This window comes from Erythrolamprus reginae, chromosome 1, assembly GCF_031021105.1.
Source record: "Erythrolamprus reginae isolate rEryReg1 chromosome 1, rEryReg1.hap1, whole genome shotgun sequence".
In the NCBI taxonomy this organism is placed as follows: Eukaryota; Metazoa; Chordata; class Lepidosauria; order Squamata; family Dipsadidae; genus Erythrolamprus; species Erythrolamprus reginae.
The window spans coordinates 57205202-57220480 of record NC_091950.1 but is presented as its reverse complement, the minus strand read 5'-3'; the positions used below and the strand labels follow the sequence as shown (position 1 = coordinate 57220480).

At 39.2% G+C, this 15279-nt stretch overlaps 1 protein-coding gene across 1 annotated transcript in view; it reads left to right on the top strand.

Moving 5' to 3' along the window:
• Window positions 1–15279, top strand: part of RIN3 (Ras and Rab interactor 3) — a 133696-nt gene that overhangs the window by 74815 nt on the left and 43602 nt on the right. The window contains exons 6-7 of the mRNA XM_070753586.1: window positions 6767–8266; window positions 13160–13468. Coding sequence (XP_070609687.1) covers window positions 6767–8266; window positions 13160–13468 — 1809 coding nt within the window. The remainder of the gene's footprint in view (window positions 1–6766; window positions 8267–13159; window positions 13469–15279) is intronic.

Sequence of the window (15279 nt, the reverse complement as noted above, 5' to 3'; positions counted from 1 at the left end):
ACTGCCCCCGAGAATCAGGAACAACTAGCACGCAAGCACGATGGAAACCTTTACCTTTACCTATGTAAGAGAACAAAACTAATTTTAGGCATTTCCTTTAAAAAAAAAAAATCATTAAAACAGATGGAGCAAAATACTTTTTGTACCAGAAGAACAACATGGGTTGGATTTATCCAGATCCACACTATTCAATGCACCCATCCTTCAACAAGATGGCTAGAAAATTTGATGGGATTATAATGTTTTCATGTCATGCTATCTAGAGCTGGGGTGGCGCAGCAGGTAGAGTGCTGTACAGTGATCCCCCGTTTATTGCGTCCCCAACCATTGCGAACAGGGTACTTCGCGATTTTTCAACCCGGAAGTCAAAATACCATCTACGCATGCGTGCGTTTTTTCTATGGGCACGCATGCGTAGATGGCAACCGGGAGATCAGCTGCTGGGTGGCTTTCCTGGGTCTTCCCCCTCTTGCTGGCGTCAGCGAGGAGTTTCCCCACCGCCCACGCAAACTCCTCGCTGCCGCCCGCCCTTCGCCCGCCCACGCCGTTCATTCTCGCCGCTTTCGAGCTGAGTCCTGAAGCGAATTCGCTCCCGGACTCAGCTCGAAAGCGCCGAGAGACAGCGCCAAGGAACGGGCCTGTCCACGCTGTCTCTCGGCGCTTTCGAGCTGAGTCCGGGAGCGAGTTCGCTCCCAGACTCAGCTCGAAAGCGCCGAGAGACAGCGCCAAGGAACGGGCCTGTCCACGCTGTCTCTCGGCGCTTTCGAGCTGAGTCCGGGAGCGAGTTCGCTCCCGGACTCAGCTCGAAAGCGCCGAGAGACAGCGCCAAGGAACGGGCCTGTCCACGCTGTCTCTCGGCGCTTTCGAGCTGAGTCCGGGAGCGAGTTCGCTCCCGGACTCAGCTCGAAAGCGCCGAGAGACAGCGCCAAGGAACGGGCCTGTCCACGCTGTCTCTCGGCGCTTTCGAGCTGAGTCCGGGAGCGAGTTCGCTCCCGGACTCAGCTCGAAAGCGCCGAGAGACAGCGCCAAGGAACGGGCCTGTCCACGCTGTCTCTCGGCGCTTTCGAGCTGAGTCCGGGAGCGAGTTCGCTCCCGGACTCAGCTCGAAAGCGCCGAGAGACAGCGCCAAGGAACGGGCCTGTCCACGCTGTCTCTCGGCGCTTTCGAGCTGAGTCCGGGAGCGAGTTCGCTCCCGGACTCAGCTCGAAAGCGCCGAGAGACAGCGCCAAGGAACGGGCCTGTCCACGCTGTCTCTCGGCGCTTTCGAGCTGAGTCCGGGAGCGAGTTCGCTCCCGGACTCAGCTCGAAAGCGCCGAGAGACAGCGCCAAGGAACGGGCCTGTCCACGCTGTCTCTCGGCGCTTTCGAGCTGAGTCCGGGAGCGAATTCGCTCCCGGACTCAGCTCGAAAGCGCCGAGAGACAGCGCCCCCCGGACCCCCAACCCGGGTTTGGGGGGCTGCTAGGAAGCCCCCCATGCCGGCGGCAAACAGCCGCGCCGCCCCCAATCTTCGGCTCCTCGCTAGCGCTGTGGGAGTAAAAACACCATCTGCACATGCGCAGATGGTGTTTTTACTTCCGCATCGCTACTTCGCGAAAACCCGCTCGTTGCGGGGGCTCCTGGAACGGAACCCTCGCAACGAGCGGGGGATCACTGTACTGCAGGCAACTGAAGCTGACTGTAGATCTGTAGGTGAGCGGTTCAAATCTCATCACTGGCTCAAGGTTGACTCAGCCTTCCATCCTTCCGAGGTGGGTAAATGGGGACCCAGATTGTTGGGGGCAATATGCTGGCTCTGTTAAAAAGTGCTATTGCAAACAAAATTAATAAGTCAGTAAGTATGTGCTAAAAGCTGTTGTCCCAAAAATATGGATAGTAAAGTATAATTTGGCATTTTCATATATTGAATTGGGCTCAGAGACATTAGGCAACCAATGACAATTGCCTCAAGCATGGAAATAACATGACTAGGCTGACTTTTCACTGTCATTAATTGGGGGCAGTTACCAAGTTGTGTTCAAATGTAGCTTCCCACAGAGGATATGTCAATTGGCTAATTACATTTTGACAGATTTAAACTCATGTAATTGAAGGGAAGAAATGGGTAGGAAGGATTTTTCTTTTTAATTTGGAGTATAAATATTGCTAGTGAGGCCTAAGAAGAGCTACAGTATTAAATTTAGATATGTCTGACTTTACATCTGCATTAGAATTTTACCTAGGGGATGGAGAAACATGCAGTTCTCCAGCTGTTGCTATTTTACAATTTCTTTTAACATTAGCCAGCATGACGTTTGGTGAAAGATACTGAGAATAGTGGTTTAGCAAACATTTGGATGGCCTCACAGTCCTTACCTCTGAAGTAGAGGAGCAGCTAACACTTTAAGATTGTCCCAGGGAGTAGTGGGTTCTATGCACAGAAGCATCCCAGACAGGTGGATGGAGTGTCCCGGGCAGGTGGTCAGAGCCTCCCACCACCAGCAGTACTAGTTCTAAGAACTGGGCTAAACTGGGAGCAACCCACCATGGTCCCAGGGTCAACTCAACTCAGTACAGACAATTTGTTTTTCTTCACAAAGATACATACCAAACTCAGTGACATCATCACCTACCTAAGGAGAATGGTAGAAAACATGCAAATTTCTATCAAAAATTTGAAATACATGACCAGAAGGAATTCTAGAAGGAATTTGGTACATTCAGCTCAATCCCACTGTTTTAATACTGCTTTCATATGGAAGCGTGGTTAATTTCTTAATATATATACTTATCTTTCTGTTTGTAAATCTATTCTTACTTTAAATAAAATAAGTGCAGTGTATTTGAGGAAAAGGTATGAATAAACATGTTCAAATTTCACCTAAGCTGCAATTTCACTGGAATTGCGGGTGTCCAATTCCTTGGGATTCATCAACTCATCTATAATATCAGATTAATATGTCCATGGAAAGTCCACGGAAAGGGGTGGCATACAAATCTAAATAATAATAATAATAATAATAATAATAATAATAATAATAATAATAATAATAATAATAATAATATAATTTTTCTTACAATAAAGAATATGCCAAAATGATTTAGATAGGCCCCCCGAATCGCTGGGCCACAGATCATGTATAAGCATGAAACCACTTCATCCTAGGCTAGTACTTCTCAATTATTTATTTTTATTTATTTATTTAATAGATTTGTATGCCGCCCCTCTCCGAAGACTCGGGGCGGCTCACAACAGTAATAAAAACAATATCGCAGTGGAACAAATCTAATATTAAAAAACATATAAAACCCTATCATTATTTTTTAAAAAACCAAACAGCACATTCATACCAAACATAAAACAAAGTATTAAAAAAAACCTGGGGGAAAGGTGTCTCAACTCCCCCATGCCTGGAGGTATAAGTGAGTCTTGAGTAGTTTACAAAAGACAGGGAGGGTGGAGGCAGTTCTTATCTCTGGGGAGAGTTGGTTCCAGAGGGCCGGGGCCGCCACAGAGAAGGCTCTTCCCCTGGGGCCCGCCAAATGACATTGTTTAGTCGACAGGACCCAGAGAAGGCCAACTCTGTGGGACCTTATTGGTCGCTGGGATTCGTGCGGTAGCAGGCGGTTCCAGAGGTACTCTGGTCCAATGCCATGTAGAGCTTTAATGGTCATCACTAACACTTTATTTTCTGTTATGTTAGAAGTAAACACTTCATCCCCCCTGCAACTCTCCACTGGGACAATTGTTGGAATTATTCGGCACATTTTCTCTGAAAAAACTCAAGCGATTGGGGTGTAATGTGCTTAAGTAACATCTTAATTTATTTGGCTTCATGCTGTCTGCTGCCAACATTTTTGACACAGTAAACATACCGGTCTTTCCTTGTCTCCCACTGTAGTCACAGTGAAACCAAGTGCTACATACGCTTCGTCATATTTTCTCGTCTTAGCTTTTGGCAGATTTACATTTGTTTCATTATCTCCATCTCTCTCCTCCTTTCTTTTCATCCCTATTAAATATTTTCCATGGTGTCTCTTAAGGATTTGTTATCTGCATTTCATATCTTCTGCTCTTTGCTGTGTGCTATTGTTCGGTGCAGAAAACCCCCTACTCCCTTTAGCAAGAAAAAGCACGTTCCCTGGAGTCGTTCAACCCCCCTGACATTGCTCCATGTCCCCCCCAGGGGGGCCACCCCACTATTTGAGAAGCACTGTACCTAGACCATAGAAAAACTGCCCTCCGTGGAACTTGTCCCTGGCACTTAAGTGTCCCTGGTTGGGGGGCACTGGTTTGATTATTAAAATAATATGCACATTAGTCTATGAGCCCTTGGAAATACTTTTTAAAGTGCAAAGTAAATTTGCCTTGTACCAAATATATTAGCCAGGTAAGCTTAATATTGTTTAGACTGACCAGCAGTTGCTTTCTAGTATTTTAGGAAAGAACCTGGAAATACCCAGGACTAAACCTTGGACTTCCTGTTTGCAAAGCATGTGCTGTCTTATTAAGCCATCATTCTTATTAAACCTTCCTTTTTAAAAAGTCATACTAAATAAGGGCATAACTACTCATAGACTATAGTCCATAATGTTTTTTTAGGAAATCTAACCAACATAAAGTGAAGGCAACACTAGGTAGTGTAGCCATAGTTTCTTTCCTAAAAAGGAAAGATTGTATACTCTAAAACACTCGCTTATTGCCAATTTCCAGTTCCTCTGGAATCATAGAAGGTGGAATTCCCCATTTTGCACTGATCTTCCAAACTGATACATACCAGTACATTGTCCTACAGACAACTTGTATTATCCATTCCTTCTGCAGTGAATATGGTTTCTATCAAAAGGTCATTGTTCAATTGTTGGTTTATATATTTCTCTCATTCAAATGAAACTGGCAGTACATTTGTTTTTCAGTTTGGATCTAGATTTTAACCAAATATGTGTTTGTATGACCTGGTTTAAAATAACAAAATTAGCAAACCCAAGAAATAAACAATATGCCCAGGAAGAATATGAAATGTAACCAAGTTTTGCTTAGTACTGATAGGAAAGAAAAGGAAAAAAAATGATAGAACATTCACAGCACCAAAATACTAGATTTTTAGATTTTATAGTTATATTCCACTTTTCCTCAGATTAGGGTTGAATATAGAATTCCATCCCTAATTTTTCCCGTGCAAAAAGTAGTTTTGTCTACGCAATAGTGATTAAGTGAAAATTGGTCTATATGATAACATGATTGTAATGGATTTGAACATAGTCTTAAGTCTAGGTCTTGTTGGCTCTTGAGCCCTAGTAAGTCAACTTTATGTGCAGCAAACATTTCTGAATTTCACAAAGATGTCATCTATAACTCTAATTTGTTCAGTTCCTGCTAGATATTATGAAGTGGTTGAAGATAAGCTATCAACAGGACAATTGTTCTCATTCAATTTAGATTCTGTTGAACACTCTGCCTAAACTTAGGAAGCGAACTTAAAAAGTACTGTAATCGCATCACTTTTATTCTGACCGAAAGATATGAAGTGAGCCCTAGTCACAGTTAGGAATTCTTCTCCTATGTATGATTCATTGTCATAAGAAACAAAAAGCTAACACTAGCCACAACGTACAAAGAGAATTGGTACAAAATGTTCTATAGGTAGCATAGAACACCAATACAATTAGCTAAAATAGATTAAAAAACATTCACCTAAATGTTGGAAATGTAGGAAAGAGAATGGTTCTTATTACCATATATGGTGGGCTTTGCAACAAGGCAAAAATATTCTGGAACAGAGTTCAAAAATGGTCAGAGGAGATACTGGCTTGGTGGGCGTGGCAGGAGGAGGATACTGTAAAATCTCCATTTCCTCTTGATCAGCTGGGACTTGAGAGGCAGAGAACTGATGGGGGCAGAGCCAATCAGAGGTGATATTTACCTGTTCTCTGAACTACTCAAAATTTCCACTACCAGTTCTCCAGAATTGGTCAGAACTTGCTGAAACCCACCTCTGATTTGTATTCTATTTGTATATACGATTTATAAAAAGTTGTCTGCAACATTGTTCCATGTTCTTCTGTATCAAATATGCTTTGGGTGTTGCATTTCCTTAATTATATTATATTCTCAAACACATAGGTAAAAGCATACAAAAAGTAGCCTGAAGTGCATTTCCCGGGGTCCAAGGAACTTTTTATAGAATCATGTAGTTAAAAGGAAATTCAAACAATCTCTTAAACCTTCCCTGATAAATGGACACCCAAGCCCTTATTAATCATTTATAAAACACGATCTTCTAAGTAGAAATGAATCTTTATTTGACCTGTCTCATAAATCTCCAAATAATATTTCTTGCATAATATTTCCATATTCATTTGCAGTTTAATACTCTACCATTAAAAAGGGAGCAATTTATGCCATGAGTTGGCCTGATGGCACTGTTTGAAATAGAATTGAGTAATAAGGTTCCAAATGCCTTTGAAAGCACAGCTACCAACATGCCCACTAAAATTAAGGTGACAAATGACTTTGAAAGCAGTGGGTTTCATCTTATTCAGGAAATTTGCATTGGGAAAAATGCTGGCTCTCCCTATATATTCATGAAGGCTATTAACTTCCTTTCCTCCTATAATATCATTACACCATGTATCTTTATTTACATTAATTGGATTAGTTTGACACACAGATATATTCATGTACAGTTGGAGACAGAACAATTCTACTTTTTAAGCAACATTGTGCAAGTACTGTTAAAATATTGCTTTTGGTTGGCTATTATTGTGGATGTGCTTATTTATTCACAGGTTTCTGGAACTCCTCTTTACAACAAAGAGAAGGAAGAAGGCTTCTCCATTCTGTGAAAGATTCTGCTTATATCACAGCTCAGGCAAAAAAAGGAAAGAACCCCAGCCAGCCTTTTGCAAGCAGCACCAACAATTGTTCATGTGAAACTGAGCTGTCAATAGGAAGTGACAAGCTGTGGTTTGTAAATCCTATTTTTATAGAGGAGAGCAGCTATCCATTTCCCCCACATGTTTCTCCTTCAGAGATCTTCAGGGAGAGTCCTTCTGGTGATAGAAGCCTTGTGACAAAACCTCCAAAGAAATATCCTACTCAACGTCCTCCTCCTCCACCACCACCTCCACCACCTCTTCCTCCTCCTTCTCTTCGTCCTCCTCCTCCTCCTCCTCCATCTCTGTTGTCCTTTCATGCTGTGAAGCAAGGCAAAACATCTTCTATGACCCCTTCCAAAGAGGATCAATTCCATAATTTGGAGAAAACAAAGAAGGAGATGAAAACTGAAATTAGCAAAGACAAGGAAGATAGCAGACAAGAGCTCTCTTTTCCTCATAGCCTTCCACCTACAAATTTGAAGAAGATCCCTCCATCCATTCCACCAAGGCGATGTTTATCTGAAAGAACTTCTGGAAATTCTTCCTTGGATAAAAGTCAGAAACGTTCACTGCCAGAAGAAAAACAAGTAGAAAAACAGAATAAGAAGAATGAAACTTTGACTAACGATTACCAGGGTGATAAAGCTCCAGATGTATTGGTGGAAGTGACACAGAAATCTGCCTCAAATGCACAAAATGTGAACCCTGATGGAGAGGACAAGAAGGAACTTACAAAACAACAGCATAACTTATCATTGGGAAAGCCCTCTCAGCCTCCCATCCCACCACTAAGAAAGAAGAGGTTCTTTAAGCAGTCATCATCTACCAGCTCTTTTTCTTTGGAGCACAAGAACATTGAAGAGTCAGAAGTTCAACAAGAAAATAAACAAACAGTAGAAAAAACTTGCTCCCTTTCCAACAAGGAATCGAAATCTCCTCTTAAGCTTGTCAGCATATCAGATTGTGAACATTCAAGTGATTCAGTGCATTCTTCTGTAGGCAATGCAAGGACTCAATCTGAGCCAGATTCTTATTCTACAAGTAGCACTGAAGATGAGTTCGAATTGAGGAAGAGACCTACAGTGAAGAAGACCCATTCTATGATTTTAGGCAAGGCCAAGCGTCGTCTGTCCATGGTCAGCCTAAGCAATGTCTTCACAGCATTTCTCTCTTCTGACCGAAAGCTCCAGAAGAAGATTGTGGAACTGGCCCAAGATAAAGACTCTTACTTTGGCAACTTGGTGCAGGACTATAAAGTCTACAGTCTGGAGATGATGGCAAAGCAGATCTCCAGCACAGAAATGCTACAAGAGATTCGCTTAATGATGACACAATTGAAAAGTTACTTAATTCAAAGTACCGAGCTGAAATCTTTAATGGACCAGACTGCTCACACAGACGAGAAGCTAGGTGAGTTTTCACATTTCTACTGGGGTTTTGATCTATAAGCAAGAATGACATACAGTTTTATTGTATATGGACTATGGTAATAGGAGATACAATCATTATCATCTAGTGGTTCTTCAGATCCAGCCCAACCTGTGATGGAGTCTTGCCCCCAAAGGAGCATTAAGAATCTGTTTCTTTTGTTCCTTCCCTTTTCAGAATGGTATTTTAGAAAATTAGATAGAGAGAAAAAAAATCACTTGCCCTGAGTTAAAGAATATGTTTTTATTTCTGAGCCCCATTTCCTGAACCTTAGCATACAGCTGCAACTGATAGTTGTCCTTAATTTTAAAATACTTTGAATTATATGCAGTCTACAAAAATAATCATCAACTTAACAGGATAAACATGGAGATATCATAGAGAAAGGTAGCAATCAAAGTTGATTGATACACTTTTTCCCATAGTCCCTTTTCTTCTTTTTATTTCATATGGGGATAAACTAGGGTACATGTTGTAAATTAACAGTCTGAATGCAAACAAAGACGAGCATGGTAGGCAGAGTATGTAAGGGGAAAGTAGGTTTCTGAAGAATTGGTTATTTCTTTTAGATTCTCGGCTTAGTTTTGTGTAGATATTCCCAAGATTTGGATGGAAAATAAGATGCAAAGAGCCTTTTTTAAAAGTCTGATCAATGGCTGCTATTCACTGATGGATTTCACACAGTTGCCCATAGATTTTCTTTTAAAACAAAACAACAACTGATTGTGGCTTATTTGGAAGTAAACGTGTCCATTTTATTTATAATATTATCCTGCACTATTCAGGCATCTAGTCTATGAGACTGTTTTCATATAAAAACATGAAGAAAGCTCATTCTACTAATGTTATCATTTCTGACCACTTTTAAAATGTGTAGAAATGTCAGTTCTATGAAATTGAAATTTCCACAGCCATTAACTATCCCCCTTTTACTATTCAACTCGTTATTATTGTACAGACTATAATTATTGAGTTATTTTAGCAATAGCAAAAGCATTTAAATTTATACATCACTTCATAGTTCTTTTACAGCTCTGTCTAAGCACTATACAGAATCAGCATTTTTCCACCAACAATCTGGGTCCTCATTTTACCCACTTCAGAAGGATGGAAGCCTAAGTCAACCTTGAGCCGGTGGTCAGATTTGAACTGCTGAACTACAGCTAGCAGTTAACTGAAGTAGCCTGCAGTGCTGCATTCTAACCACTGAGCCACCCCAGCTCTTAGCTTATGGATATAATTTTATGCATGAGTTACATTAATCATAGAAACATAGAAACATAGAAGACTGACGGCAGAAAAAGACCTCATGGTCCATTTAGTCTGCCCTTATACTATTTCCTGTATTTTATCTTACAATGGATATATGTTTATCCCAGGCATGTTTAAATTCAGTTACTGTGGATTTACCAACCACGTCTGCTGGAAGTTTGTTCCAAGGATCTACTACTCTTTCAGTAAAATAATATTTTCTCATGTTGCTTTTGATCTTTCCCGCAACTAACTTCAGATTGTGTCCCCTTGTTCTTGTGTTCACGTTCCTATTAAAAACACTTCCCTCCTGAACCTTATTTAACCCTTTGACATATTTAAATGTTTCGATCATGTCCCCCCTTTTCCTTCTATCCTCCAGACTATACAGATTAAGTCTTTCCTGATACATTTTATGCTTAAGACCTTCCACCATTCTTGTAGCCTGTCTTTGTAATAATATTACAGACTTCAATTTCCATCAACCCCAGGGACTGTGGGAATGCATTTCAAATCATTTAGAGAGCACCAGCAATGCCTATTTTGCTATGCCCATTAATTTGGTACTAACACTACTGAAATTCAAATTATCGCTGATTAAATCTTGGGAGTCCATAAATGCTATGATATTTACATTGCATGTAAATTAGTATTACTGAAATGTTAGTAATAGTATTACTAAATTAGATTTACTGAAATGTGAGATATCAAAACAACTGAGTCTTATGAGGAAATGAAAGTTTTAAGAATTGCTCCATCGCGTATCCACTTCCTAAGGAATCATCTATTTACACAGTCATGCTGTTGATATTTCCTCCTGATCAAGAACTGAGCTCCATATTGTTTTTATAGAAAGCTTCCAATTCTTCACAAATGCCCTCCCAGGGAAATTATTTGGAATAGCTTGGAAAAAGTGCTGAGACTATCCCTGGGTTTACTACCCTTGTTACATCCAGATCAAATATCACTTTAAGTTTTTCAAATATACCTATTCATCTCTTAAACAATGCTGTAAGATCTTTTGGCAAAATGACAGAAATCTAGTCCATAGCCCATAGGCCAGCGGTCCCCAAACTACGGCCCGCAGGACGGATGTGGCCAGCTGAGGGCATCTATCTGGCCCGCAGCAGCCTACAAAATTTTACTGATCTATATAATAAGCTCCCGAATCTCCCATGCACTCTACTGCTTAAATTTTTCTCTCAACATACATTCAAACAATACAATGTACCATCTAAAATGTGGTATTTTGTCAGTAACTAATATCAATCATCAAAAAAGTTGCAAAAGTTTTTTTTTTCTAATGTTGTCATCCAGGTACATACTTTTCTTTTAATTAAATTCCCTCCTTAATGTTCCTTCAAAAAGTACAACACCAATTATATTTCTAACTTATTAACCATTATGCCAAAGTGCTTCCTTCTTTCTTTATATATTTTTCTATAAACATTTTTATACATTTTTCTATAAACCAAGAAAACCTTGTATTGCCAATCAGATGTTAACAAAAGAAAATTAAAAGCAAAACATAAACATATATGAATTTCAGACTTCCCCCCCCCCTCTAAATAGTACATTCCCATTTTGTTTTTTACTTTAAAATAAAGTATGTGCAGTGTGCATAGGGATTTGTTCATAGGTTTTTTTATAGTCCGGCCCTCCAAAGGTCTGAGGGACAGTGAACTGGCCCCCTGTGTAAAAGGTTTGGGGACCCCTGCCATAGGCAAGTGAATTTAATTTTCCTTTCTGTCTATTTTCACTCCCTTAAATGTGCATGTTATGTTTTCTTCACTATGTTTTAACTACTTCATTCAATTCCCAGAAACCAAGCACACATGGAAAAATAAAAAAATACTTTAAAAAAACAAACATCTTCTTTGATATTCCATTTTAATTGATAAATTATCCATACTTTCTTTAATTGAATTGTCTGTCTGGTTATCTCAAACATTCCCCATCTCTGTAAAAAGACACTGGTAAGAATTTTTAAAATATATGCATGAACTTGCAAGAGAAGCTGATTGATTCTTTATGCATTTATTAAATGCATGTATTAAAAGCAACAGAGTTGTCAAAGCATGGAACTCATTACCTGACTCAGTAGTGTCAACCCCTAACCCCCAAGATTTTACCCTTAGACTATCCACGATTGACCTCTCCAGGCTCCTTAGAGGTCAGTAAGGGGCCTGCATAAGTGCATCCGTGTGCCTTCCGTCCCCTATCCAATTGTCTCTCCTTATCTCATTTATCTTTTCTTCCTTTCAAATTTGTTCACCTATACTTTTATATCTTTTCTTCTATTCGTTTCTTTAGTTATATTACTAAATATCTATTCTCTTCAATGTGTATTATGTATTGGACTAAATAAATAAATAAATAAATGTTAAACCTACCCTAATTTTTAGATCAATATAATCTAAATAACAGAATTTTGAAGTATTTTGAGACTTGTACTAATAAAGTCCAGAATTTCAGCATTCCCAGCAGAAAAATGCTTTTCTTAAAGCTGTAGGAGATGAACAGGCTGAGCCAGAGGGACGGGGTCAAATGCTTCATCAGTCATGAGTTCCTTTGTAGCCATAAAAGATCTAAGTTCAACCCACTGTGAATTCCTTATTTACAGCCAAATTGTTTTAGTTTGCAGCTCAGATTCATATACAGAAGTGATGACAAACCTATGTACTGTTCCACAGGTGATACGCAGAGCCATATCTGAGGACACACGAGGCGTTGCTCTATGTCAGCTCCAGTGTGCATGCATGTTCTGGCCAGCTGATTTTCAGCCTTCTTTTCAGCTATTTTCACTCTCCCCAGACTTCAGAAAAGCCTCCTGAATCCTGGGGATGGAGAAAAATTGCCCAATGGGCCAACCGGAAGTTCAGAAATGGCCATTTTTTGCTCTCCCCAAGCTTCAGGAGGCTTTCCTGAACCCTGGGGAGAGCAAAAAATAGCCCAATGTGGGCCTACTGGAAGTTCAGAGGCTTCAGTGATGCCTGTGCATCTGCATTACATTGTGGGTGTGGGCACACGCATGCATGCTATCGTGTGTGCGCTCAGTTTGGCACCCGAGCCAAAAAAAAGGTTTGCCATCACTGTTATAGAGGGTTTGTAATAAATCTTTCCACCTATTTGAACTGCCTGGATCTCTTGATTTCCACAGTGCGTGACAAAATCTCTGTTTTAGCTCAAGTGCTGATGAAATATGGTGTTTAGTTTAATAATAATAATAATAATAATAATAATAATAATGTTTTATAAGATTTGTATACTGCCCCTCTCCGAGGACTCAGGGCTTATTTACAAATAGCCTTTAGCCAGAGAAGATATATCTTTGACTTCACCAAAGCCTAGTCCCTCAAATTTGATTATAAAGTGGCGAATGGAATTTGTACAAAGATGTACAGGTTCCAAGAATGATGGCAGAAAAAACCCAAAAATTACATCTTACTTGAAAGTTAATTGAGGTCATGATCAAGGTAGATAAAACAACAAAGTCCTTATTAGCTGTGTTAATTGAAATCTCTGCGGGTTCCAAAGTCTGAATATATCAGTCCTATTATGTTGCTGCTTTCTTGTATATTTCTTGTATATTCCTTTGACATGTTTTATTTTTCCTCTTTTCAGAGGTGATAATCGAATCAGCTTTGCACAAATGTGTCTTGAAGCCTTTAAAAGTGCCCATTGATACTTTCCTACGGGAAATCCATAACAAAGATGGATCTTTCAAACTCCTAAACGAAAACCAACAAGTCATACAAAATACAACTACAACCGAATTGGGAGTCACCACTAGTGTGCCTGAATCTTCATTGCTGGAAAGAATATTCCATAAATTTACAACCATGACCAAGGCTTATTCTCCAGAAAAGAAAATCAGCATTCTACTGAAGTCTTGCAAACTCATTTATGATTCTATGACTCAAGGAAACCCAGGTACTATAATTTTAAAAAAGAACAGTCATACTTTTAAATATTAATAGTTATTCTGATAAAGTGACAATGATGATTGGTATAGATTTGTGCTAGATAAACAGAACCTTCAGAATTTTTGTTCATGGACAATTAGAGCAGTATCTGAGCAGATATAGTAACATCTGGATTAAAGACACTAGACTAGACATTATCAATCAGTTGTAAGGTTGTAACAGTTGTACTTAACCAAATGGAACAACTTGCCTCCAGAAATTGTGAATTCTCCAACACTGGAAGTTTTTAAGAAGAGATTGGACAACCATTTGTCTGAAATTGGTTCCCTGCCTGGGAATTTCCTGGAGTTGGATTAGTAGAACTCCAAGTTCCCTTCTTTTTAAAAAAAAATTAAATTTTTTTAATTATTATTTATCATTTTCAGAGACAAGACAAAGCATACATACATAGAAGAACAACAAAACATATAACAAAAAAAGGAGCTCTAATCGCTCCGCTCCACTCTTAGTGGAACACATTTCATATCTCTATTGTGTACAATTTCAAAATAATATATTATATAAGTTCCAAGTTCCCTTCTAGCTCTGCTATTCTATTCTATTATGGCACTGTTAGCAATAAAAGCCACATAAGAAATATTTTCCTAGCTTGCACATTAGGCTATGTTTTGCGCTGCCCTTGAGCCAGTAAAATTAGTACTGTTTTATTTTAAGAAAATCAAATGGGTAATTCCAATAATCCACAAATGATTCTTCTCTATTTCTAGTGAGCTGTTAGACCAATCTATTTTGTAGTGGGGGTTTCCTACTATCCAGGTGGGAGAAACAACTGTAGTAGTCTATCACTCACTTGGGTAGAGTTAGAACTTTTACCTGTGCTGTTCCTCTGAACTAGCAGAGACTGTCAAAGAAACATTATTTTAAACCTCTCTAACAATAGGTTACTTGCATGGCAATCTAAACTATTTTTTAATTTACTGACTCTTTAGGGTTGTTCTACTTTGTGAAACTTTTGTTGGAGGCAGCCAAATTTCTGCTTCCAATATGGAAACGTTTCGTATATATCAATTATTCTTTTTTTAATATATGGTTTATTGGTACTCAATTTATTGATACTCAAAAAAAATCTCAATTATTTTGATTTGGATAGTTTGCAGCATATTGTATGCTGACTTCCAATGTTGACACATTGTCCAACAAAAGAAAAATAATATTATGTTATAGAGTTGTCAAAAGTAAAGTTAGTGCATCAGGAAGATGTAGCTATTTGAACACTTTATATATACATGCAAACAGACACTGGGATCCAGAGATGTGGAATTTTATGGATCTCCGTGGTTTGAAAATGAAAGAAAATAACTCAATATTATAATAATGTGTGTTACTGATAATATCATTTTGATCTACCACTAATTCCCCCACGTCTATTTAAGGACATTGAGAAGATATGAACAGAATGTTCATTTTAATTGCACTACACTTTTTTGGCTTTCACTATAGCCCATCACAATTTAATTTGATTTATTTTTTTTCTTGCTTTGGTTTTATGAAAGTGGAGTTCCAATTAATGGGAAGGTATGGGGAAAAAATAACATACCTTTTGAGATTGTTTTACGTAATTAGCTTTATAGTCTTGAATGAAAAGAATCAAATCATCCGATAATTTTAAATGCTGGATCATATTCTGGATTGTGTCTTTTGGTGCTATCTTATAAAAGGCTATGATTCCTATCTTATCTAATAGTCCTTACTCCATGCTAATACCCTTCAGATAAAGCTGACCCATCCATTGAATGGGAATTATGGGAGTCATAGTCC